Source organism: Perognathus longimembris, chromosome 14 (assembly GCF_023159225.1).
Source record: "Perognathus longimembris pacificus isolate PPM17 chromosome 14, ASM2315922v1, whole genome shotgun sequence".
In the NCBI taxonomy this organism is placed as follows: domain Eukaryota; kingdom Metazoa; phylum Chordata; class Mammalia; order Rodentia; family Heteromyidae; genus Perognathus; species Perognathus longimembris.
The window spans coordinates 42,592,757-42,619,899 of record NC_063174.1 but is presented as its reverse complement, the minus strand read 5'-3'; the positions used below and the strand labels follow the sequence as shown (position 1 = coordinate 42,619,899).

The 27,143-nt window shown below is 46.3% G+C and overlaps 1 protein-coding gene across 1 annotated transcript in view; it reads right to left on the bottom strand.

Annotated features, from left to right (window-relative positions):
• Positions 1 to 1,997: 1,997 nt before the first annotated feature.
• Positions 1,998 to 27,143, bottom strand: part of Ift43 (intraflagellar transport 43) — a 74,853-nt gene continuing 49,707 nt past the window's right edge. Inside the window, exons 4-9 of the mRNA XM_048362163.1 lie at positions 21,337 to 21,369; positions 20,370 to 20,416; positions 3,240 to 3,312; positions 2,922 to 2,997; positions 2,422 to 2,484; positions 1,998 to 2,270 (exon numbers count right to left, since the gene is read on the bottom strand). Of these exons, the coding sequence (XP_048218120.1) occupies positions 2,160 to 2,270; positions 2,422 to 2,484; positions 2,922 to 2,997; positions 3,240 to 3,312; positions 20,370 to 20,416; positions 21,337 to 21,369 (403 nt within the window). The 3' untranslated portion in view covers positions 1,998 to 2,159. The remainder of the gene's footprint in view (positions 2,271 to 2,421; positions 2,485 to 2,921; positions 2,998 to 3,239; positions 3,313 to 20,369; positions 20,417 to 21,336; positions 21,370 to 27,143) is intronic.

Here is a 27,143-nt window from a genome sequence, read left to right as displayed (position 1 = left end):
GTCTCTGGGGCTATCCCGGACGAAACCCCAACTGTTATGCCCAAGTCATGAGAAGACTACCAAGAAGACCACCGAGAGCCAGACGTTCCAAAATGCAAAAGCAAGGCTTTATTCAGGCGAGCTGCAGATCGGGCCTACACAGCGGAGGTTAGGAGGAAGCCCCGAGCTGAGATTTCGCTACAGAACTTCTAATTCTGCCCTTTTTTTTTCTGTGTCAGTCCTAGGGCTTGAACCCAGTGGTTGGGCACTGTCCCTGAGCTTCTTTTGCTCAGGGATAGCTCTCTACCATTTTTAAGCCACAGCACCAATTCCAGCTTTTTCTGAGTAGTTTATTGGAGATAGGAGTCTCATGGGTTTTTTTCTGCCTGGGCTGGCAGCAAAACACCAGCCTGTGATCCTTAGATCTCAGCCTCCTGAGTAGCTAGGATTACAGGCATGAGCCACCAACTCCCTACCTAATTCTGCCCATTCTAAGCCAGATCACTTCCTTAAGCCGAAGGCTACTGGTGGCACATGAAAACAGGTGTTAAAGCACAGTCACGTCTGGGACAACTTAGTTTTGAATTGCAACCCGGCTGCTCCATCTTCACCTCCCTGAGCCTCACTCGCCTCATCTGTCAAATGGGATAATCACAGGATGTGTGCTCACAGGCTGGGTGGACAGAGCACAGAGAGAGCTCAGTGCAAGTCAGATCCTGTTGTTGTCATTAGAAAGTGGAGGAAGAGGAGAACCCTCAGTCATGGGCTCCACTCACTGAGGACCTCCAAGGTTGTGGGAGCCCTGGGGCAGTGGAGTTTGCTGGTAATTAAGGGACTAGAAATATGCCTTTTTCTCCTTTGGGTTTCAGAGTGATATGGGCTCAGGAAAAACAAGCCTGGATAGAAACTTCTTAGTGGCCACGGGAATTATTCCAAAGAACATCTGTCTGGGCTGAAAATGTGACTGTGGAAAAAGCGGAAATGGGACCCCAAAGCCACTAAGTCCCTGAGTTTATAATTAACAGATAAGCACAGGTTCTTCCAGTGCCGGAGCCCTGGGCTCACCAGGAAGGGCACTGGAGTCACACAAAAATAACCCCCCAGTGGGTTTTTGATGTGCAGAGCCTCTTTGTTTTCCTGCATTTTAATGAAGGGCTCTCCAGGCAGGATAAGAGAAGCACTCAGCGCTCCCCATGGCCCGCAAGTGGGCTTTCAGCTCTGGCAGCCTGCATGGGCTGAGTCAAAGCAGTGGCAAGAAGAGGCCTGCAGGAGAGGTCCCTGTCCTCAGAGGAAATGTACTGGAGAAAGCAACAACAAGAGGCAACTTGTTGTTTGGGGTGGGGGGCTGCTCGGATAGCAGCCATGTTGGAAGAGGCGGGGTGGAAGGTGGAGAGCAGTACAGACCAGCCATTCCTGAAAGCAAGGTGATGAGGAACAGGGAACCCTTCCATGGGGTCCTAGAGGAACAGCGAAACTGGGCCCTCCCAGTGAGACTGTGAGAACTGGTGTAGAGGCTCTGGAAACCTGTGGCAGAGGCAACAAAGAGACTGCTGTCCCAACAGCTGCCAGCCCTGCTGAGAACACCCACAGCTGGCTGGCTACTTAGCTCCAGATGTGCAGAGCATTTGAGGAAGGTGATAGGGCAATTCCACTGACACACCTGCTGGCAGGGAGGGCCATGATCAGCAAAGCATCCTGCCAGCCCTCCCGGGGCACCAGCAGGCAACTGTCAGCAACTTCCAGCAGCTCTGCCTCCTCCAGGGAGCTGCTGCGGCCTCCTGAGAGGTGACAAAGACCAGAAGGAGCACCCATCTTCATGCTCTTCAACATCAGATTAGAAGCTGCCTTTTTGTCAGGCATGGTGATGCATGCCTGTAATCCCAGTACTCAAGAGAGTTCAAAGCCAGCCTGGGCTATATAGTAAGACCCTGTCTCAACTTTCCACTACAAAAAAATAGAAATAAAAAACGTTGCCCTCCATCATTCATCAAGAGAGTGCTGGAAAGAAATGGAGAAAGTGACCACAGAATAAAGTCATTTATTGCATTTGTATGACCCAATGTGGTCTACTGAAAATATTTTTATTACAAAATATTTCATATAAAAATTCTAAGCTGCTGCAAGCTCTCTTGGTTTTAGGCTCATTGCGTTTGCTCAAGTCCAGGGCCAGGGTTCCGGGGTCAGGTGTTCGCCTCGGGGTCCTCTTCTGTCTCAGGCAGCAGGTCCCACTCATTGAGAAGCTCAGAGGACACCTCTGTGTACAGATGGTCCCAGTCCCAGCCAACGTCATCCTGCCAAGAGCAGTATCTCTAAATAAGGCAAAGGAAGTCCCTCCCCCTTGGTGTAGCCAACTTCCCATCTCACCTAGGCCTCTGGGAGGTGTAGGCTGGCCTGGGGGCCTGCTGACTCTAACAGGCTGGGAGTGGGGAGCTGCTACTGTACCTCTCGCAATTCTTGCTCTGGTGCAAGTACTTTGGTGAGGAGCTTCAGGTCGATCTCCCCATCCTGTAAATGCACAAACAGCAGGTGGAGCCTTGAGGATGGCACAAGTATCTTTCTGTGAGACCCACAGAAGTGCATTAAGAGTGTGGCCATGAGGGAACCACACAGCCACTGAGGAAGGAGGGAAGGCTACAGGTTCTCCAGGCTGGGTATGTGCCATATGAAGTGGTGACACCACATCCGTAGGAGCAGAGGACAACAGGGTGGCCACAAGGTACCACCAGAGGCCCCATTCATCAGGGAGCAGGTGGGTCCTCCCCACTGGGAATGCCTGGAAGACAGGTTTCATCACCCTGCGTGATGCCCAAAGATGCTACCAGCAGAGGTGAGGTTTCCAGGTAGCTGTGGGGAGGTGGAACTGTGTACAACAATGGAGGAACTGAGAACTCTCTCCACAGAGGCCTAGGGCCAGTCCTCTGAGCAGAAGCTCTTCCACTTACCAGGGTCTGAAAGGCCGAGTACTTCATGAGGTCATTGTCCAGGTCACGGTACGTCATCACCCGGTTTACTTGGATGCTGCAGGCAAGAGAAAGTTTGAGAAGCAACCAGGAGAGCTCTGTTCCAGGAGAGCTACTGCCTACCATCTCCAGACACTGAATGCAAACAAAATGTCCTAACAAAGTGAGAAAGGCAATGGAGCCAGCACCACCAAGACTGGGATCCACACTGGGTTCTGCAAGGTCCACAACAGCTGGTACATGGATATATTCATTCATGGGTTCTGTTTCCTTGCCAACTTCACACCTAACTTAACCTACCTTGGAGGGGATGCCACCTGCAAAACAAAGTCTTCCTCTTGCACGTCTTCCAGATCTGGGATGATGGGAATATCTGCAACGAGAGGCAGAGACCCAGCTGTGCACGAATGGGGATCCTGCCTGCTTCTCCACTTCCTACGTGCCTTCCTTCTGCACCAGCGGTGTGGCTGGGGCCGGGGCCGGAGGGACACTCAGACCCAGTGTCCTGCCTTCAGGAACCTTATTGGGAGTATATTTTAGGATTAAAGGTGGAGCTTTAGCAATGCTCCAGGCCTTATCCCAGAACCAGCTGCATGAGAACCTCCTAGCAGGGCTCAGACACTTGTATTTCCTCCTGTGTTGTGACTCTGAGGCTTATGCCAAGTTAGGGGCCCTGTTGTGGGCCTCCACGGAGACATGTAGAGAAGGCAAAGGGAGTCCCAGCATTCAGAGACAGTCTATATGACGACAGAGGCAAGTCTGGGAGGAACTGATGAATGTGCCTGGCACAGTTAGACACATGACTGATGACGTAAAGTCATTGTGAGCACTGCCCACTCATGACCAACACCTATCTACACATCAGCTCTAGAAAGCAATGGTCCCAGTCCTGGCTACCACATTTCCCCTGCAGCTGAAGGGCCTTTAATGCCAAATGACACGAGCTGACTATATCTCTGGAGACATATATCTCTGTCCATATGTCTGACTATGTCTCTAGCTTTACCATCTTCTTATCTTTCTCAACAGAGTTAATGGTGACTGCATTCTTTCAGTTAACAAAGTAGGTCCAAAACCCTAGAGCTTTTCTGATGCCATCAGCCTATCAGTTTGTCCTACCAGTCTTGCTTTCAACACATATTTAGACATTAACCGTGCACCTCAGGACCTCCAACTGCTGCTTTCCCATATATTTTTCTGTAGGTATTCTGTAATAATTTCCTACTGGGTTTCCTGTTTCTGCTCTTGTTCCTATGATAATCTAACACCAGTCATCGAAATCTCACTGACAGCTAAGTTAGACAATGAGTTTTTGGTCCTCTTGCCCTCCTGAGGACCCGTCTCATTCTAAGTGAAAGCTGAACTCTATCAGGCCTTGGTGGCTCACATCTGTAATCCTAGCTACCCGGGAGGCTGAGATCTGAGAATTACAGTTCAAGCCACCCCAGGCAGGAAAGTTCCTGACACTCTCATCTCCAATTAACCACCAAAAAGCCAGGAATGGAGTTGTGCTTCAAGTGCTACAATGTTAGCCTTGAAGGAAAAAGTTAAGGGACAACATCCAGGACTGGAGTTCAAGCTCCAGTACTTGCCTGGGAGGGGAAAGAAAGAGGAAGAGAGATGAAGGGCAAGAGATGAGTGATACAATGCAAGTCTATTATATACATGCATAAAAACGTCACAATGGATCTGTCATAACCGGCCAGGCAGGGAAATTCTGGAACCTGCTGTGTTGTGGCCTAGGACATAGGAGGGGGCGTGGCATTAAGCTATTTCAGGAGCAAGGGAGGAGCCCAGGCCTGGGCACTGAGGCTGAACCCCGACCTGGGAACAGAAGAGCTGGAGCCCGGGCCTGGGGACAGGACAGACGGAGCCCGGGCCTGGGGACAGGACAGACGGAGCCCAGGCCTGGGGACAGGAGAGCCCTAGCCTGGCCTGAGGAGAGGAGCAGAGCCCCCTGCTGCCAATAAACCTTCTCTTTGCTTAGCTGCACCTGGATGTCTGCCTGGTTTCTGGCATTGTCTAATATAGTCTAACAGTCAGGACATCAGGGGTTAAGTTTTACACTATACCATCTAGTGTGGAATTCCAATGATAGAAGTTCATCTTATTGGTGAAAGGGTTGTTTGAAATTGACAACAGATTGGGGAGGCTCATTCTGATATCAATAGGTCATTGTTGTGATTTGGCACTTAAGAATTCTCCATCTCACTACTTGGGTCAGGAATTTTTTTTTTTAATCTTCTCTCCCTTATAAATACACAAAAGCAGGGCCCCAATGGCTCACACCTGTAATCCTAGCTACTCAGGAGGCTGATATCTGAGGACTGAGGTTCAAAGCCAGACTAGGCAGGAAAGTTTATGAGACTCTTAATTCAATTAACCACCAAAAAGTTGGAAGTAGAGCTGTGGCCCAAGTGGTAGAGTGCCAATCTTGAGCAAGAAAAGCTAAGGGACTGCACCTAAGACTTGAGTTCAAGCCCCAAGAACAGAAATAAAGAAAATAATGTTAGTTTGACATTAGGATTTAAAAATAGAAAAAAATCCCTAACATTATCACTAATCTTAGATTTAAAGATAGACAGAAAAAAAAACCAAATGCCAAACAAGCATGATAATCAAATACCCAAATATTCTGCCATGAAGAAAAATAATTATTTTCAAAAGTCAAACTCAAATTTTATTTAGAATGGTTTTAATTGCTTAAGCATAAAGTATTTTAAAAGAAATGTATATGCCTGTAAGAACTTGCTGTTGTTGGGGGTGTGTGTGTGTGTGTGTGTGTGTGTGTTGGTCCTTGTGAAGTTTGGAGAAAGGAGAAAGGGAAGGAAGGAAGGAAGGAGGGAGGGAGGTAGGGAGGGAGGGAAGGAGAGAAGGCAGGCAGGCAAGATCAACCATCAAGCTGCCTGCCCAAGCTGTTGAACCAATCAGTGGCTTTAAGCAAGTTAACTTTCTGTGCTTCAGCCCCCTCCTCTGCAATAGAGGAAAAATAATGATCTACTTGATAAGGTACATGTGAAGATCAATGGCTCACATACAAAGCTAGAAGTTCCTCAGACACAGAAAAGCTTTAAGTAGAAGCTGTTACATGAGTCACACCCTAGGAAAAATTTTCTTCCCCGTTTAAGTTACTAAATTCAGCACTGCAGTGTGCATGTGTGTAAGTAGATCAAGCCACACAGGCAGCAGAGAACAAGAAAGTCTACCTGGCAATAATGTTTTTCAATATCCCTGATCCTATCATGGATGTTAGTGATGATATTCAAAGACTCCTCTTTAAGACGATTCTCAAATTTCAACTGAAGGAAATCTTTGATGAACCCAAAATCCACCTGGAAGGATGTAATCATCTAAAAATGAAAAGCATACATTATTGTAAATACATAGTCCATTGACCTCCCTGCTCTTGAGTGTATGGCCTGGTATCTGACTAGAATCTTGTTGGGCTTTCCAGAATACCTTTCAGATGCCATGTACTTAGGAAATTTCAATTATTCTACCTTTTGGTGTAGATCTAGGCTTTCAGAAAGAGAGTTAATTTGCAAAATAAGGCATACTATGGCTTGGATAGGTTTCATTCCCTCGATAGCTTATGGTGAAGTTTAGTCCCTGTGGGGTGAGAGGCATGGAGAAGATGCAGGTATTGCGTTTGTGATGTTTACGAGTCAACATTAGATCATTGGGAGAGGTAGAAGGAGGGAAGGCAGAAAGAGAGAGAAAGAGAGACAGAGAGACATAGTCTCTCGTCTCTGTCCATAGATGGACATATGTCCATCGCTGTTTCAGAGGGCAGAGTTTTCATCTGCCAGGCTTACTAGAACATACTGATTCTAATCACATATTTCTCCCTGTCTCATGGAGGTTTACCTTCTCTGAACTGTCCAGACACAATTACAGATGTGTGCAGATACATGAGGCCAGTTTGGGACAGCATGGCACTTCATTATGGTAACTTCCTCAAGCCAAAAGTTGGCCATCTTCTCATGAGGGGCAAACCAAACTCCCGAAATGTTCCCTTTTCCAAATCAGTATCACTGATGGGTTGAGAGGTTTTGTTTTCATGAATTAGAGCAGAAAAAAAAAGCAGGGGCAAGAAAAAAAATCCAAGTGGGGGTCAGACAGTTCTAGGACTTCCAAACCAACTGCAAAAACCAAAAGAAGGAAAAGCCCCAGAGAGTCTCGAGAGAGTGAAGAAAGCTTCATTTCTAAGAGGCCTGGAGTCACTCCAAGAGCAGCTGGGAAGGCTCCTGCCACTTCCAGCCGATTCATTATTTAGACTCTGCCACTGCTAAGCCACAGTATATAAATGTCAGTTCCAAGCCTGCTGTCTTTATTATTACTCACAAATGATGTACCTGGAAAGAGAGAGAACAAGAGAGCGAGAGCGAGAATGAAAGAGCAGGCAAGGGAGAGGCAGAGAAAAAAGAAAATAAAACAGAAAGAGACAGGCAGAGAAAGATAGTGACAAGGGATAAAAATAAAGTGTTAAGAGGAAATGAAAGACACATGCACAACACCCCCAAAATAATGAGTCCCACTCAGCAAGTCCTATATCTAGAAAGAACCTGTTCAAAGAATAGCTTCTATTCCCTGACTTTCCTAAGCGCTAGATGTGGAACCCACTAAGACTCCATTTCTTCTGCTATTTGTTTAGCTTTCCACTGTCTCCATGGTTAACACTCGGGCTGCGCAGGCTGGAAGTGCTGCTGGCTCCCGCGCGCAGGCCAAGCAGGGCTCTAGGCTGGGAGTCAGCATGGCCCCGGCACAGGGACCCGGCTGTGCCATACGCCATCAGCAGTGTGACAGTTTTGGAGTGAGCCAGTTAGCTGCTCACTGTTGGCACTCCTCAGCCATGGAGTCCAGCCTGAGATGAATATTCAGAAGTTGGTAAGAAAATGCCCCATGCTGGGTTTCGGGCTCAGGACGGGGTCTTCTCAAACTCCCCATTCCCTCAACAACTTTAGCATTTGGGTCCTGTCAACTATGCCCAGCGTCTTCAAGCTCCGAGGAATCGCACTTCTGCCCAATGTCCACTCGGGCCTCCCCTGGGCTTCCCTCTTGGTCCCTGCCTCCTCCTCCAAATGTGCACAAAGTGTGTGGGGCCGGCCCATCTGTGACGGATCAGAGGTCGGCACAGGCCTTAGCGAGGGGGGTGCTCAGAGTGGCACTGGTGGGGCTGGCCACACAGTGGGATTTCTCTCTAATTGGAAGCCTGGTGCCCAGTAGAACTCAGTGAACTGCCTGCATGGGACAAAGCCAGCGATGACAGCCAGGCCGAGGCAAGCTGGAACATTCCGGTGCAGTGACAGCTTGTGCCGTCGCAGCAGAGGCAGGCCATCCAATTCCCGGCCCCCAGCGGAACAGGTGGCCACAAAGCAGGTTTTGGGTAAACTTCAAAGAACTTCACCATTTTCTACTTTCTGATTTATAATCACAGACAAGGGCTTGCTTATGTGGACATAATATGTTGTGGGGAGCTATTTTTCTTTTTCTCTCCTCTTCTCCCAACCACACCTGTCACAGATACCATGAACAAACTAAAAAATAGAAGACTTCAAAAATCTGCTTCTTCACCAAATTACCTAAAAGAAATGGCCCAGCCCTGCTTTGCTCAATTGAGTCGGAGACAGATCTGCACATAGGGGCTGATGGCCTAGTCTCATTCAGGTTGTAAAGTTTAGCATGCAAAACTTAAAAGAATGTGAACACATTAAGCACTGGCTCTGGTACTAGTGAGCAACTAAAACTATACCTATCTATCTATCCATCCATCCACCTACCTACCTACCATGCTAGGAACCAAACAAAGAGTCTTGTGCATGTAGGCCAGTGCCCTCTCACTGAGCTACACACCCAGTCTATCCACACCCTATTTTGAAAATCTAGTAATTCTGTCTATGACAAAGAGCACTGACGGGAGCACTGTGGCAGCTGCATGTGTATAAGCAGTGTGTGTATACATAAGTGCCATTCAGGGTCATGACTGCCTCAGGCCCTGGAAGCAGGAGGCCAGCTTTCATTTCCAACTCTACCACATGAATCTGTGCCTCATTTTCTTCATCTGTAAAATGCAAACCATCATTCCACCTGCCTTGTGTGATCCTTCTATGCATCCAATGCAAAAACTTGTGTAAAATATTAGGCATTGTGCTCAGCACATAGTAAATATTCAACGTCTATTCTTATCCACTGGCCAGATACTGTAATACTAAACATGTAGAGAAGCTTCATGGTCTCATCTTCATCTTTTCATTTCATCCTGGCAAGTGATGATGGTTTTTCAGAAGAGAACGTGTGAAAGTAAGATAGATAATAAAGTCAAAGGCTAGGGAGAAGTTTAACATGAAATTTCCTCTCCTATCACGAGAACCAGTCATCTCCCTAGAAGCAAATCAGTTAATTTCTTGTGTAAAATTTACTAAAGAGAGTTTATAGATATCATAGAAGATCAGTCCTTTCATGACTGCCGCAAATCACGTTATATATGCACTGTTCTGGAACTCCTATCCTTATACCTTCCTACAGATGTGGGTTTTTCTTATCTTTTTAAAAATAATTGTCTAGATAGTATTTATTCTATTGAATGAATGCTCTACAGTGCATCTAATGAAGTCCAGAGAAGGTCTAATTTAGAATCTGGGACATGGGTGAAGGGTTAGGGAAGGTCTTCCTGAAGGAGGGACACAGTAGCTGCGAACTGAAGCAAAAGGTAGCATGCACAAAAGTAAAGTCCTCTGGGGTGAGAAGTAACTTGTAATCCTGGAGATACTAGAAGATCGTGGTTCAAAGCCAGCTAAAGCAGAAAAGTCTTCAAGACTCCTCCATTAACCAACAAAATGCCAGACTCGAGGTGTGGTTCAAGTGGTAGAACAGCAGCCATTGAGCAAGAAAGCCAGGGAAAGTGCGAAGCCCTGAATTCAAGCTCTAGTACCAGAAAGAAAAGGAAGGGAGAAGGCAGGGGGAGAGCGAGAGGGAGAGGCAGAGGCAAAGAGATTGCCAAAAGGAAAACTCATCTTGATATTAGAATACTAGTCTCTGCACCTAAAAGACGCATCCAACAAAGCAAATACCAGATGAAACCACAGAAGTAAATAAGCGTGGGGCTGGATGTAGTTCTGCTGGTAGAATGAGGAAGGAGAAAAGGAAAGGAAGGAGGGATGAAGGGAAGAAGGGATGAAAGGAAGGAGGGAGGAGGAAATGGTACCTAAATAAATATTATAAATGTACAGAAAAGCACTAGATCAGTCAGAACTGGTTTCAAAGAAGTGAGAAGCAGTCATTCACCCTGAGATACATCCATCATGGATAACATTAGCACAGGAGACGAAACTGCTAACTACCAAGCAAAATCCCAGAGGGTTTCTATTCCACTCCTGAGGGCTGACATCAAGAACCAAGCTGCCTCTCCTGGTGAGGAAGCCTCACATCTCACATCCCACACGAGTCTGCATTTCCATCCAGGTGCGTGTGTCCCCGGGACAGAAAGTGAGTTCCTAGGTGGACATGAGTGTGCCTCCAACACTATGCAGAATCTTTACCTGGAGCACACACTGAAGCCTTGTGAGAAAGAAGACACAAAGGATGCTACCCAGCCTGGCCTTTGGTCCTGCCTGGGCAGTGACATTTCAGGAAGGGAGCCAGCCCCTCCAATGTATGTCCCTTTAGCTTATAGTCTTTTTCTACCTGCCTGCCTGCCCCCTCCTTCCCTCTCCCCTCTCCCTCCCTCCCTCCCTTCCTTCCTCCCTCTCTCCCTCCCTTCCCTCCTCTTTCCCTCTCCTCCCCTCCCATTATCACCTGCAAAGCTGGGAGACAGACCCTGGTCCTTGAACATGTTAGGCAAGTGTTCTACCACTGAGCAAGGTCCCCAGCTCTTTACTGGTTTTCTCGGTCAGAGGTTTCTGTATGAATCTAGAAAGGCATTTATACAGCTATAAAGTCTCTTCTGTATTCTAGCATGTCTTTACCTTGACATCTTACTAAAATGATACAAGTGGTTGGCTTACCTCTACCTTACCAGGCCCCTTGGGATATTTACTGACATCTGCCCCCTAATGTCATGTACTAACCGCTCTCGAGCCCACATGCCTGCTTCCCAAGCTTCCCCCCACTCTGCTTGGCTGCTGCAGGGCATTTACAGGCCGATTAGGCTCACACCCACCATCCAGAGCCAAGTTCAACTGCCAGTCCACAGGAAAGCAAACTAGGCGTGCTGCTTCAGGATACCCCTAAGAAAAGCAGTCCAGACCAATCCCTAGTTCTATGCCCCAAGTCAACACATATTAGTAGAGCTCGAAAGCGAAAGAAAAGAACATCCGTATTTTTAGGAGATGGCAACTTTAAGCCAGCAATCATTATGATTTTCCTCTGTAGCTGCAAAACTTTGTTTTACTGAATGCTGTTACCTTCTGCATCACGTAGGGGGAATTTTAAACAGGCAAATGGAAGAAGGTCTGATTGAAGATGAAGTTAAGTGAAAGAAATTGGTCTCATTTAGCACATGACAGGATTCATCTGTGTTCCCAAGTCCACTGAGGTGGCATCATGGGCGTTTCATATTCATGAGCTGCTGCGACACTATGTCCCCTCATTTACAAAGAGCCGTGTTCAGCAAATTCTGTCCCTGTGGACACCCCGTGCATTTCATGGTCTTGTCAGAGAGACATCAAACGCTCCAGTAACCAAATACCAGAAAATGGCTTTAATTAGTGGATCTCAATCGTATAAATAATTTTTTTCTAAGTGGAAAAAATGGAGAGTTTTTTTTTTTAAGGGAAAAGAAAAGGGGGAAGCAGTAGGCAACAGGCTTCAAACACTGAAGGAACAAGGGAAAGAGGTCTCGGAGGAGCTCCAGAGCGGTCCCTGGCACTCCCCAGACCGGGGTACAAGGGGCACAAACATGTCTCCAGGTTCCTGGCAGGCTTGCTTTATTAAGACTTGTCCCTTGTGCTTTTGACTAAGCAATGCAGGTCCAGGCTGTCCTCGCTACTGGCAGGCAAGAAGGGCGAGGGAATGGTGATGGTGGCCAGAGCAGCGGAATTCAAACCCACAGGAGCAAGGAGGACCACAGCCCAGATGCACAGCCAAAGGAGGCACCTGCGGCGGGGGTGGGGGGGTGGGGGAGTGTCAGCGTGGGGTGGTTCTTTTTATCTGTGTCTCACATGTTGAAGTGCCCTAGACTCCTGCTAAACTGATTCCCTCCTAATGCTGCTGGAGAACAGAACAGCCCTTGAGAGGAAGGAGAACATTGTTCCTCAGAGCTACTGGTGCTCAGACAACTCTCTTGGCCTCCCCTGGGTGGAGACGAAAGCTTAGCCTGACTGACTCCTGCCACAGACTAGGCCTCCCCATGGTTGCTTTCTGGCTGAAACATCAACAGGGAAGGAAGTATGCTATGGGAGCACTCAGCCCCCAGAAGTCTGCAGTATGAATGTGTACCCTCATGCCATGAGTGCAATATCCCAGATGGAGACTTCCCCCAAGAGCCATGCCAGCCACTGACCACTGACCGTGCTAAAGGTGTCAGTATTGACAAGACAGACAGATGAGCCTTGCAAGAGACTCAAAGCCAGTGCTCATGAGAGACAAGCAGGGACCAACAAGGTTGTCCAAGGGGGGGGAGGGAAACTCTCTTGGTCCAGGAGCCTTAAAGGACACAATTCTGAGAAGACTTGCCACCTGGCAGAGTGGCCTCTAGGGATCATTATCCCACTGGTGACAAAGGAAATGAAGAACAAGGTCCCTTCCTCATCCTTTCACGGCTTCCTGGTGGGTTTCTGCAACTTTTATCTGTAAAGATGCATTAAGGACGACATGAGATGAACAAAGAGTGGAGCCAGTCACTGAGACATACCTGTAATCCCAGCTATTCAGGAGGCTGAGATCTGAGGACTCACAGTTCAAAACCAGCCTGGGCAGGAAAGTCTGTGAGACTCTTTAATTAGCCATCAAAAGTCCACCAGTGGAGCTGTGGCTCAACTGGTAGAACATTAGCTTTACAAAGGAGAGAGGAAGAACTCAGGAACAGCATCCTGGCCCTGAGTTCAAGTCTCATGGCCAGCGCGTGTGCACACGTGCGCGCGCGCACACACACACAAACACACACACACACAGTAGCTGGAAGGAATGGAGTCTGAAGAAGTGTCCACTCTCTTCAATGCAACACAGGATGAGTGAGACAGTACTAATGTGACAGAGAGCGCCTTCGTAGAGGTGCGGTCAAAGTGTGACAGAAACCAGGCAAATCTAATTCTATTTCATCCTCTTCGTGTAACGCAGAGGAAAAACAAGACAAACCACTCTGCTTTTATTTCTAAATCCTTAGGTTTTGTATCTTTTCCTTATATATATTTATTAAAAAAATGCTCCTTTGATCAGTGGCACCCGTGCCACCCCCACATACGGGACGCTTCTGAGCGGCTCCCTCCGCGCAAGGCCACTGCTGGTGACAGCCAGCTGGTTTTGATCACAGCCATTCGGAATCGGATTTTCATAAGATAGATGAGGAGTCTTACTGCTGCTCGCTCTCTTATCAGATGAGAAACGGAGGGGGAGGGGGAGGGTGGGTCCTGAGGGAGCAGCGCAACAATCAAGGGCTGCGTGGTTCTTTCTCTGTCCCTCCGCTGCTGCAATTTTCAAAGGAGTTTGCCTCGGGCACTTTTAAATGATGGTGTCTCAATTCTGTAATCATCTTTCAAGAGCTTTCTCTTAAAGGGTCTTTTAGGTAAACCCAGTCCGTCAAGCACACTTATGGACTCAGGAAGCACATCCCCAATGTGTCCTCCTGTGTGTATACGGGCGAGGCCACACACACTCCACACACAGCCAGGGTCTGGGAAGTTCTAGAACGCTGGGAAGGAAGAGACATCACTTGACCATCAGTTTGCTTCTTGCAAGGCTTAGAGAGAATTTCCCAGTACCTCCTCCTCAGACGGCTGCCGTCTCTCGTTCAGGTCCACATGCGAGTGTCAGAAGGAAGAAGACTTCTCTCCAAGTGAGGGCTAGGTGATATCCTACTTCCTATTTCAGCCGCACCAACACACCTGTCCCGTCCCATCTCACCTGAATAACACCTGGCTGTCCCCACCTTTATAGCTGAGAACTGAGCCATCTCTGTGCTTAGTGCCAGTCATCTCAGGCACACAGCCTATTTGGAGCAACTCTCTTATTCTGTCTTTTTCCATTGTGCAGAACATTGGGCCTTTTCTTTCTGTGGTGCCTATCATATTCTAGCACACTGAGCTCCTTCCTTCTGGTCACATAACCTAAGGAGCCTGAGATCTCCCTGGCTGGGGTTCACCTGGGTGTGGGCCTGCCTACACATGGGCTCTCAGTTGCTCTCATCCTCAACACATCTCATCCCTTCACAACTGTGTGGTAAGAGACTGGTGCCCCTCCCTGAGGGTTAGAACCTACTCACAACCATTTCTGGACAGCCACACAAGTCTAAATAGGAAGAACTTCATCTCTCCTCGTCCTGTCTTCTGTACTCAATGAGGACAGAACAGACACCCTGATCTCTACCCCAATTTGGGAGAGATATAGTTCTTTCATATTTCCACTAGGGCTCACAGTTGGCTGATTCACTGCCGGTATTCCTCTAAGCACAACAGGATGCTGATAGCACTTTCTCTTTGTATTTCCAAACCTGCTTCAGTTAAAACACACGTGCAGGCATGGCACAAGACTTCTGTTCGCATTCTTCCATTTCTGCCTCTTCAGGTAAGGGCATGCAAGATATTCATATGAACAAAGCAAACAGATTGCCTGGGAGAGATGCTGCTGCCAACCACTTGGACTGAGATGTTGTGATAGTAATTCTGGGAAGTCTAGAGATGTCAGGGTACTGAACTAGGCATAAACACTGTTCTGGCAGGAATGATCAGGGCTCTGAGCTTCTCTTTTTAGCTGGACCTGCATAGGAGGGTTACGACTGAGTTAACCAAGTTTGCTCCAAGTGTAACATGATTTTTCACAACTTCCCCTGGCACTATGCCTTTTGGGGCCAGAATACAGCAAACCAGTCTCTGCTGTATACTGCTGCAACTCCAAACATCTCTCCAACTTGCTCCTGGAAATCCTCTCTTGGATGGTGTAGGCTGGTACCTTGGGACTCTGAATCACCTCCAGTAAAAGCCTGAGCCAAGTGAAAACAAGTTCTTTTGCCATGTAAACTAAGTCCTGCAGAAGTCCCTGGTGTTATTCTGGTATTACATTCACTCTGGACATCAGCTCTGGCCAATCACAGAGCTCATTTGTTTGAGCTTTCAGGAATATAGATGTAAATACCTATCAAGAAGACTGGAATTCAGATCCCTGGTTCAGAGTTTTTTAGTCCAGAAGGTACACCCCATTAAGAATCAGGAAACTGGTCCTGGATCTGTCTCTAACTTGCTGATCGTATACAATGACTTGCTAACTTTGAAGCTGATGCTAGTGGCGCATGACTATAATCCTAGCTACTCAGGGAGCTGAGCTTTGAAGATTGTGGTTGAAAGCCTGGATGGAAAGTCCATGGGGCTCTTATCTGCAAATAATTACCAAAAAGCCAGAAGGAGAGGTGTGGCTCAAGTAATAGAGTGACAGTCTTGAACAAAAAGCCAAGCAAGAGTGCAAAGCACTGATGTCAAGCCCTACTGCCAATGCTAAACAAATAATTACATAAATAAACAAGACTTGCTAATTCTGATCCTAAGTTTCCTTATCATCAAGATGGGGAAGGTAATGTCTTTCTGGGTACATGCCTATATGCTCATGCCTATAACCCTAACTACTAAGAAGGCTGAGATCTGAGGATTGAGGTTCATTCAAAGTCAGCCTGAGTAGGAACATCCATGAGTCTCTTATCTCCAATTAGCCACCAAAAAGTAGACGTGAAGCTGTGGCTCAAGTTGGTACAGTTTTGACCATGAGTAAAAAAGCTAAGGGATAGTACACAGACTACACACACACACACACACACACACACACACACACACACAAATGAGGTCTCCACAACATCTTCATTCTAGATGTTCAGAAGACTATGTCTAACAAGGTTAAACAACATATAATTCTTTCTAACAGACTGCCAACAACATAGTCTTTCCAAATGTGCCATAGCCATAGCCAGGGCCTGCAAATAAAGCATTGCTCTTTTGTATATCAGTAGTACAATAACAAAAGTAATTTCCCATAATGCAATTGACATGCACAGAACTCCCCTTCTGGCCCTCTGCAGCCTCAGCTCAGAATTTACCCCATGGCGCCACTCACTGAGGCCTTTACATTCCATGACAACTTCCTGTGTCTCTGTACTATCACTTTATTTCATCTTCTGCTGTCTCAAAGAGCCAGGCTGGGAGAGCTACATGAAACTCCATGGATTTACCAAGCCTCCCCAACTTCCCAGTATTTACACTGTTACCTGTAACATGCAGTAAGACTCCTAAATTTGGTTTGGCCCTCTGAAGGATTCAGCATAGCACAAGATTTCACTATGCAAAAGCAATCTCATGGGCGTGATGGAGATGAACAGATAGGGAGGAACAGAAGAGAGGAAGAGTCAAATCTGAAAAATCTGCTTCATGTCTTGTGAGTTTTAACATGTGGACCTCTTGTACTATTCTTTGTCCAGCTCAGGTATTGCTGTGGACAAGACTTCACAGTGAGAGGCTTAGCAGGGCTGAGGAAATGGGCCAGTGGCTGACCCTGTGAACCTGCAGAGGAGAACAAATCTGAAGGGAAAATCTACAGGAATGAGACTACAGCTAGCAGCAAATGAGACAGGCCATTGAGGGGAGAGGACTGAGTCTCAGCGACCACGTCTGAACCTGGCTCTCCCACTTACTAGTGCAGAAGCAGTTTATAGCTGCTCAAAAAAAAAGCACCACTTGCTAAAGTTCTGGGAATTTTGCATGGGAGTTTGCTATAGTTTGGAGGTTGAGAGGCCAAAATGTTACAAAGGCTTGGCTCCCTGGATGGTACTCCTCAGAGATGGTAGAATCTGAGGAGATGAAGTCTAGTGAATATTTAGATAGTTAGGAGCTGTTCCCTTAAGGGGCAAGTGTACAGTGGGGTCTTCCTTTTCCTTTTGCTTCCTGTTTTGGGAGGTAAAGAGTTTGCTCTTCCTTGTGCTTTTTTGCTATCACCATCTAGCACCCCTCCAGAAATACGTAGCAATGGGCCACAACCAAGAACCAAAATAGACTTCAGTCTTTATAGAATTTTGTTCATTACCAGGCATTTTGTTATAGTCAGGAGAAAAAAAACAACAGACTAAAACCAGACTGCTAAACATACACATTAATCAATATAAACTTATACACCCTTAGACACAAAGCTAAAAACACTCAAACCTGGAGAGGTGGCCAGTGTTCACAGTGTAATCCTAGCTAGTCAGGAGGCTGAGATCTGAGGGCTGAAATTCAAAGCTAGCCTGGACAAGAAGTCCATGAGACTTTTATCTCCAATTTACCACCAAGAAGCCAGAGGTGGAGCCGTGGGTAAAGTGGTAGAGAACTAGCCTTGAGCAAAAAAAAAAAAAAAAACCAAAAACCCCAGAGACAGTGCCCAAACCCTGAGTTCAAGCCCTAGGACCAGCAAACACACACACACAAAATACTCGAAACTCACTCCTTCCTGTATGTTACTACATTTGACTGTTCCAATGCTCTCAAGATCATTTACACCTAATGTAGTTCACAGTGGAAATAGGATATAGCGATGCAATGCTACCCATCACATCCCACATCTGTGGTCAGTGATGTCATGTTGGTAGCCTGAAACCAGCCACAGTGGGAGTATTTGCACCACAGTAATTGGCAAACACTACCTATCATGTCTGTTTTTTCCCCTGGAGAGCCAGTGGTTAATTTACCAGCACATCACTGCTTATTAGCCATATGACCTCGGTGAGTTATTTAACTTCACAAAGCTTTCATTTCCACCTCTGTAAGGCGTTGATAATCACTGTCTCCTCAGAATTATTGTACGGATTAGCTAAAGTACTGCAGGTAAAGCAGTTAGCACAATGCCTAGCTCACAGCAAACACTTACCAACATTAATGATCAATACCATTTCCTACGGGGTTGACTTCTTTTTCAAAGTGCCTACTCAAAACCCTGTAAACAGGACAAGACACAGACAAAAGGGAAGGCAGCTTGCTCCTTAAATCAGTGAGTTCCCATCCTCTGAGCCCTGCCACAACCCTGAGCAATGGACTACGAAGCTGCTGTGCATGGGTCAGAGAAGGGCAGGAAGGCCTTAGTGTCCCAACCACTCTGAACTTACTTACACAAATTAAGGAGCATTATTTCATAAAACACCAGGGATAGTTATAAGTAAAATTAGTGCGGCCAACGAACTAGGCTTAGGAGCTACATATACTTCCTGAAGCTTGAGGAAGGGCAATAGAAGGTACATACTAAGCAAGAAGGGGGCGAGGCAGAAAAGTCCCCTTTAATATTCTCTTTTCTTTTCCTTTCTTCCTTTCTTTACTTCCTCCCTCCCTTTTTTGTCCCAGTCCTGTGGCTTGAACTTAGGGCCCAAGCTTTTTTGCTCAAGGATCAAGGCTAGTAGTGCTCTACCACGCTAGCCACAGCTCCATTTTTGGCTTTTCCAGTGTTTACCTGAAGATAAGGATCTCACAGAGTTCTCTGCCCAGACTAGCTTCAAACTGAGATCCTAAGATCTCAGCCTCCTGAGTAGCTACGATTATAGGAGTAAGCCTCCAAAACCTAGCTCCCTCTTATCTTTCCTGAAAGAATTCTACTTTTTCTTTCTCCTCATTCAAGCTGTGAAGGCTCAGAGGGCCTTGGCTGGCCAGTTACAAGTATGGAGGATAGGTAGAACAGAAGGGTTAAACAAAGAATGAGAAAGAACCCCAAAGAGAGAAAATCTGAGACAGATATGAACAGGGAACGGGAGAGATGCAGGGGTGACAGAGAGATAGCCCTCTAGAGATAGCGTATTTCTAATTCCATCAATAGCCCACGTGTCTTCCAGCCTCATTGCTTGGCTGTGTTCAGCCACTTTCCCCTATTTTCCCTGTTGACATGGATAGAAAATTGAGCAATTACCCTTAAACTCAGAGCTCTCAGATCATCCAGATTGCTACACTTGCAGAATTAAGTCTCTGATCGCCCCTGGCTAGAAGTGGCTCGACTCAGCTTGTCCTTTAGGAATAAAAACACTTTTTGGTTGGCCAAAAGGATTTATTATTCCTATGGTTGTGAGTTATTCAGTTCTGTCAAAACTGGACCCCAGGATGCAAAAGGCCACACATCCTTGTTGCAAAAGGTGGAAGTGAGCCCGATTGCTGAGAGGCAAAAGAGGAAGCCACTATGCCATCCAGTCCTGCACTGCACTAAAGACAATGGTGAAACACAGAAATGGCAAGTTGTTTGGTGGCTAAATGGAGGTTAAGAGTCTCATGGATTTTCGTGCTTGGGCTGGCTTTGAACTGCGACCCTCAGATCTCAGCATTCTGAGTGGCTAGGATTACAGGAGTGAGCCACTGGTGCCTGGCTGAGACTTTCTGATAAGTAGCATTGGGATGAGAATTCAAGGCCTTGTGCTTGACAGGAAATGCTATGCCACTTGAGCCATCTCTAGCCCTTTTTGCTTTTGAGGTTACTTTTAAGACAGAATTTCACTTTCACCAAAGGCCTGCTTGGACCATGATCCTCCTACCTAAGGCTTCAAATATAGTTGGGTCTCAGGTGTGTATCACCACAGAGGGCTTATTTGTTGAGATGGGTGGGGATGTTTTCACTAACTTTCTGCCTGGGGCATGACCAAACCATGATCTTTGCAATCTCTACCTCCCAAATAGCTGGGATTAAGGTGTAAGCCACTTTGCCTAGCCCTAGAGTCTCTATTTGCTTTTTAAATTTCATCATTAAGTAGTTGTATAAAGAAATTGTAATTCCATAGGCCAGGTTATGAGCACAATGCATCTTGATAAATGTCAACTCTTTCATCATTCTCCCCCATTCTTGGACTTCTACTTACATTAGTCAATGCATATTTATTTTTGTTTGAAAAAACCTGTGACTTATTAATGGAACAAACAGGTTTCCTTACAGGTGTTCTGAGAGCTGGGTGAGTGTCCATGAGTGTAAGAGAATCATTCTCAGAGGCACCTGCCCATAGAACATTCTGAGTTCAGAGGAACAGCCTTCACTAGCCAACCAAGTAATTCTCTGAGCAAAGTTAATTCTAGAAACTAGTTCTATAGTATATAACAGATGATTCATACTGCATAATGGATTCTAAACCTTTGCATACAGTGAAAAAGGAGTAAGTCATGTGTGAAGTGTGACATATGATGAGACCACTGCACGTGTCTTGAGTTGGGCTAAAGAAAATGGTGCCTTAGCTGCAGCTCAAGGAATACTCAGGAAGCTTGGGGCCTCTGGGAAGACCTTTGGATTTCCTCTAGGGCATTTTACCTCCTCCATCATCTGATCCATACAGACTCTTCTGTCTGAGGCGATGACTGACACCAAAAAAAGAGAAAAGGAGAGAAGAAAGTGAGTTTCAAGTCCAGAAAGAACCACCTCAAGTTTTGCTGTACCTATTCTTTTTCCTGGATAAAAAATATTCCTTGACCGCTCTTCCTCTATGCTCTTGGTTAAATCTAGTTAGATCAATGGGTCTACCACAGGCACCTGCCCTGGGCATGCCACAAACCATTCTAGGGGGAAGCGTCACATAGACTATGACATGAATGCCCCTCCAGCCCCTGGAAGTGGAAGACTGGGTGGCTCTGCCTTTACTACCACCTGTACCTAGAAGCCTTCTTTCCCCATTTTTTTTTTTTTTTTTTGGCCAGTCCTGGGCCTTGGACTCAGGGCCTGAGCACTGTCCCTGGCTTCTTTTTGCTCAAGGCTAGCACTCTGCCACTTGAGCCACAGCGCCGCTTCTGGCCGTTTTCTGTATATGTGGTGCTGGGGAATCGAACCTAGGGCCTCGTGTATCCGAGGCAGGCACTCTTGCCACTAGGCTATATCCCCAGCCCTCTTTCCCCATTTTTTAGATATAAATCTTACAAGAAGGCCTGGTTTAGAAAGTTGGCATGCTCTGAGAATCTGTATTATTTGCCTTTTTTGTTAGTGTTTTGTTTTTTTTTCCCTTTCTGGGAATCTGTACTATTATAGCAGAAAGAACGAGTCCATACCTCAATACCTGGACATACCACTTTAAAAGCTACATGGTGAGGTTATGACTAGGACATGGATGCCACAGGCCAGACCTCCAGGTGAGGAGCATTACCCAAGCCCTGGCTTCACTATGCATAATTCTAGTGCCAGATTTATTCTTTAATACTGTGTTCAACTAGGATGAAGAGAATGATCACCAAGACTTCAACGGCTGACCAAGGTCACTAAAGGGCACATAAGATCATTGGACACATACTCTTCTGTCTCTTCAGGAGCCTTCTTGACCAATCTGAAAAAAAGAAAAGAAAAGGTAAAATTTATGAGGACCCATGAGTCCCATATATCAGGTGGGATCTTGAGGAATGAGAACTGTGGGGGCAAACTATAACATACCAAGTGCTTGATTTGCCTGAATCCCTCCTTATGGACCAGGCCCCATAACCAGTATGAATGAACTAGAGACACTGTGGAGCCCACTTACAACCTTCTCTCTGTATAACCTCAAATGAAACCATTGAGTTTCAGTGCAGATTTAGCAAGGAGCATGGGATTCAATAGATAAAATTAATGGGGCCATTGGCAGAGCATTTTCTTACAGCAGAGGCTCTGGGTCTTAGTTTGTGCTCCTTCCCAGGAGCAAAAGGGGATGAGTTGGCCATGTGGTTCAGGCTGCAGACTCAGCCAACATTCTTCTGTCTCATCTGCACCAACCACGGACCACATGGCTGGCACTGGGTAAAGGGTAAGCCTAAGACATTGTATGAGAACCAGGATGCCTGTTAGACATGCTGGACTTGCAGGAAGTGATTTCTGAATCAGCTGATATGGGAGCGAGCCAGACAATGACTATACATTTTTATGTCACTGTCATTGTAGTCATTGTCGTCGTTGTCGTCGTCGTCGTCGTCGTCATCATCATCATCATCATCATCATCATTATCATCACCATCATCGTCACCATCACTATTTGAGATGTTAGGGATTAAACCCTGGCCCTCACCCATGCTAGGCAGGGTGCTCTCCCACAGAACCACACCCTCAGTCCAGAATGATCCATTTTAAACAAATTCCCAGGCAATTCTAATCTATGAAGGTCACTACTGACATTCTAAGAAATACTGATGGAAAGTCTAAGATTGGCAATTGTTGACTGTGGTTAAAGTTGGGTTTGGGGTACATGGTGATTACATTTCTTCATGTCTGAAAATTCCCACAATAAGAGAGTGATTATTACTATTTTTGTTTGTTCAGGATCAGAAATCTAACACCATGATGAGCAGAGGTAAAAGGTGGTGACAATGTCACATGGCCTAGAGGTAGGATGCTCTCCAAGGCCCTTGACAATGACCTCACCAGTAAGAGCTGCAGTGGAGTCAGCCACAAATTTCTGCCAAATGTAAGTTATGCCCTACAAGAGTCTAATCATACATTAATTTTTCATCAGTTAAAATAATTTTAAACATCTGAAATCACAAAGCCCAAGTTTAAATAGAATACTCTTCATGAAATTTAGTGTTGTTTGAATGAAGAACTCCTCCTGAGGTAGGAGGATGATGGAAGGCTCTTGTTTTATTTCCTCTCATGCCCAGGGATCACTGCATCTAACTGTCCTCGTCAGTATGTAATTCTACAAACCCACTGTTTAAATGACTCAACCAATATGTAATGAAGGGCAGAAGTACCTGGATAGAAATGGGTAATAGAAGAACAAGACGAAAGAGGCTGGACAGACCAGACCAGTGCCCTCATTGCACATCAAAATACACCCCTGCTAGCAAACAGTCGCTCCTTTCCTGGGCAGTGATAGTGCTAATTTATTAATTGGGGGGGGAGGTGTTAATTGTTATTTGTCAATTTGACACCCAAAGGGGGCAAGTTTAATATTCTGATTAATTGCTGTACAGCCCATATCCTGTTCTCTCCTTCTATTGAGAACCCAAGAACTTCTGATACCATCCACCAGAGGAAAGAGAGAGATCAAAATGGCAGCCATAGGCATGGCAGCAGGATGTCCTCAGGTGGTGTGCTCGTGGGGGTGCTCTTTCTTGTATTCACATTCATGCATCCCCACCTTCTACCGCTCAGAAATGACAGGTTTGGGAGTACCTTTTGCTTGCAAGATGCAAAACTTAGTGGGACGGAGCCCCTACTTCTGCTCTGAGTCACAGATGGAAAACTGGTCACTTTGAAGTTTGATCTGGACCACATTACTATATATTCTTTTGAACATGAATTCACTGCCACAACTGGAAGCTTTTGTACAAAAGCCCAAATTTCTAGGTTCTTTCAGCAAATAGCTTGGCAACACTGGAGTGGCGGGGATAAGCCTGAGTTAGGGCAGTCTGGGCCTCCCTTCCATTGACAGCCATGACTAGTCGTAAGTCATTAAGTCTACACTGCAAGTTTTCTTAAAGGTGACAGGAGACAAGCAGGATAACTCCTATGCTGTACAGTGCATAGAACAAAAGTGAGAAAGCCAAGACCAGGAAAAGAGAACTGGTAGACGGGTGTGTCTCCACAGAAATGTGAATACGTAATAATTCACATATGTGTCCCTGGAAATACTTTAAAATAAAACCCTCTTCACAGAGTCTCTTTATCTGTCTGGTCCCCAAAGGCATTCCAGGAAGCACAATGACACAGAGCCCAGAAGTCCCCCAAATCCTCGCACAATGTTTCTTAGATTACAGGTCATGACCCATTAGGGAGCTATGAGATTAGTTAAGTATACTGCTACTATTCTTTCTTCTTCATTCCTTTTTTCTTCCTTGATCTTCATTTTTTAAAGCATAGAAAAGAAGTGTAGTTCAAATGGTCCAAGTATTATGGAAACTCTTTGCTTCTGCATACATACACACACATATAAAACCTGTCATAATAATAAGATGTATTTTAAAATTGTTAGTGACAGGTTACAAATAATAAACAAACAGAAAGATAAAACACAGTGGTCTACTACAGCTCACCAGGGTATGTAAACAGAGGACTTGGGGCTAGGGTCCTATCTCCCATAGATCAAGTGGGGATAAAGGCTGAGATAATATTCTAATTAATATTCTCCACACAGATACTTCTTTCCCAACTGAGGAGAGGAGGCGGTGGTTGCTGGGGGCTGTGGGTGGGTCCCAGGGCTGAGGCTGAGGCAGGCAGGCAGTCTGCAAAGGTGTGGTCAGCACAGCCTCAGGCTTCCCCATCCACCACTGCCCAGGGGCCTTGTGCTTTGTTTCCAGAAGGGGCTATCAGAGGGCTGGGAACCGGTGATGGGCATAATAATACTTATGAGGCCATCTCACACAAACATCACTTGTCAACTCTCCAATGACTTTCACACCTCTTAGCACTACTCTTGGTTGAGCTCTGGGCAGAGTTAAGTGTATTTAGGAGTACCATTTACTCAGCAATGTGAGGCAGATCACACAGTTAGTTAGTGGTACGACTGAAACCAGGTCCTCTTCTCTGACTCTTGTGGCCCAAACATACTGCCATCAAGCCATCCCTCGGGGACCCAGGCCTCTGCTTGTATTTCCCATGCAGACAGTCTGTTCTAGACTCTCCCTACTTACAGAAGGCAGTATGGAGAATTGAAAGCTAGAGGTAATTCTTAAACCAGTGGCACATGATAGAATCACACTTGCAAGGCTTTCATCAATGGCCATGTGGTAGGCTCCCTGAGGTAGTAATTTCTAGAAATGGGCCCTAGTCACAGCTATGAGAATCAGTGCCCCAACCCAGATATCAGGCTGGACACTCCGGTTGCTAAGCAGCAACTCTGAAACGCGTCTACCTTCCCCTGAGGTGCCTCCTTGCTTCCACTGGCAGTGTTAATGAATGTGGACTTGACCTGGAGGCTGAGGTGAGGAGGCAATGGCCAGGCGGTTTGAAAGGCCCACGCAGTGAAGCCCTGATACCTGAGTGGAGTTCCTGAGACTCACACCAGAGTACCAATCAAGCGGGAGCCCAGGAGCTTCCCACTCTGGTGGTCCGCAGGCCAGAGAAATTCAGGGTGTATTAGAGCCACTTGTTCAATACGCAAAATGGAAAGGCCTTTGGCTGCTAAACCAGCACTTTGAAAAGTAAATGAAATGTCAGGTTCCTTCTTAAGAAGCCCTCCATCATGCGTTGAACTTCTGCCTCTGGACAACCCGAGTAAACGTCCTTCCTTACCTCCTGCCTTGTGAACTTACAGGTGACAGGAGCAAGGACATATGGGTTTCTTCCCTCTCTACTGGTGAAGGGCCCTACCTAGCTGGTGGCTTGACAAAGGGGAAACCATGCCATCTCTTTGTGTCACTTTGCAAATAGAAACAATTGGTCAAAAGCCATTCTTTAAACACCCACATCCTAGGCAGAGCTCTACCACTCAAGCCAGCCCCCAGTCTTTGGGGTTTTACATACTTTGTTTTTGAGATAGAGTCTCACTAAGTGTGCAGGGCTGGCCTCAAACTTGAGATCTTCTTTCTGACCTGTATCTCCAAAGTACCTGGGATTACAGGCATGCACCACTATGCTTAGCTTTGGATACATCTTTAAAGTTGTCTTTCTATTGCCATCTTCATTTAAAGCCCAGGCCCTCAGCTCAGCACTCAACCAGTTCCCTCTTGTTTGCTCTCTCTCTTCTTTCCTTGCCCTCTCCTCCCCTCCCCTCCCCTTTTCGGAACAGGGTATTGGCACTTGAACTCAGGGCCTGAGCACTGTCCCTGGCTTCTTTCTGCTCAGGGCTGGTACTCTACCACTTGAGCCACAGCTCTACTTGTGGCTTTTTTGCTGGTTAATTGGAGATAAGTGTCTCATGGACTTTCCTGCCCAGGCTGGTTTCAAACTGTAATCCTCAGATCTCAGCCTTGTGAATAGCTAGGAATATAGGCATGAACCACTGGAGCCAGGCTCTCTGTTGTTTTCATTCTGGATTTTCTCTGGCCTGAGCTTGGTTTTCATTTTTTCCTCCTGGACTTGAACACAGCCATACCCCTTCCAACAACCCCTGGTCCTGGAGGTTGAACTTGAGCCACATCTCAGCCCTTTTGCTTTTAGTTTGTTTTTCAAATACAATTTTACTCTGGTGGTCCTAGACCACAATATTCCTTCTTCTTTAATGGCTGGCATCACAGGTGTGTGTCACTATACCTGGCTTGTTGTTGAGATAGGGTCTTGCTAATTTTGCCCAAACTGACCTGGAACCTCAATCCTCCATCTACACTTCCAGAGTAGCTGAGCTTACAGGCTTGCGCTGTCAATGCCCAGCCTTGTACCTCAAAGAAAATCCCACTCCCAGGACCTCAATAGCTCTTCCCAACAAACCAACATAGGAAGGATAAGGGCTGAGGATAACAGCTGTCAGCATTTACTGAGTCCATTAGGCACTGAGGACTACATTATATTATTTATACATTGCTTTTATTCTAATAACATATGACAAATAAAATACCAGATGCTACTGTATGATCATGCCATCTTATTTAATTCGCTGTTTTACAGGTAAGGAGACTGGAGCTCGAGAGAGGTGCAGTAACTTGCCAAAAGTCACAGCACCAGGAAAGCAGTAGTGCTGCGATACAAGCAGGAGCTGTGGGGCTCCCAAGCCCAGCTTCTAACTCTTTCCGACAAGACATGGCAGTCCTGCCTAGACGGAAATCCTCCTCCCATAGTCTTGGCTTCAAATCCAATTAATCCTTTCCAAGGACAGGGATATCCAATGGAAATTTCAGCTTATAGCAGGGCTACAGCTCTGTCAGGCCTGATGGCTAGTTAGCACTGCTTTAATTGTTCAGTGTGATTTATGATGTAGGTTTATTTACAACCCGACAGCTTATATAACTGCAAAAAAAGAGATCCTTCCCCGCCACACTCCCTCCCTTTGGCATTTCTTTGGCTTACGTGCAACCCCTTTCTCTGGCATTCAGAGACCATGCAGACATTCTTCCGGTCGGCTGAGGACAAGCCAGATCCTATAGCTTGTCCTGTGACTGCACTACATGCGGCCCAGGAGGCTGTGAGGTGGAAAACCCTCCCCGCCTGCCTGCAGCATCTGTCCTTGCTGTCCTCTACCGCACCAGGGGCCTCGTC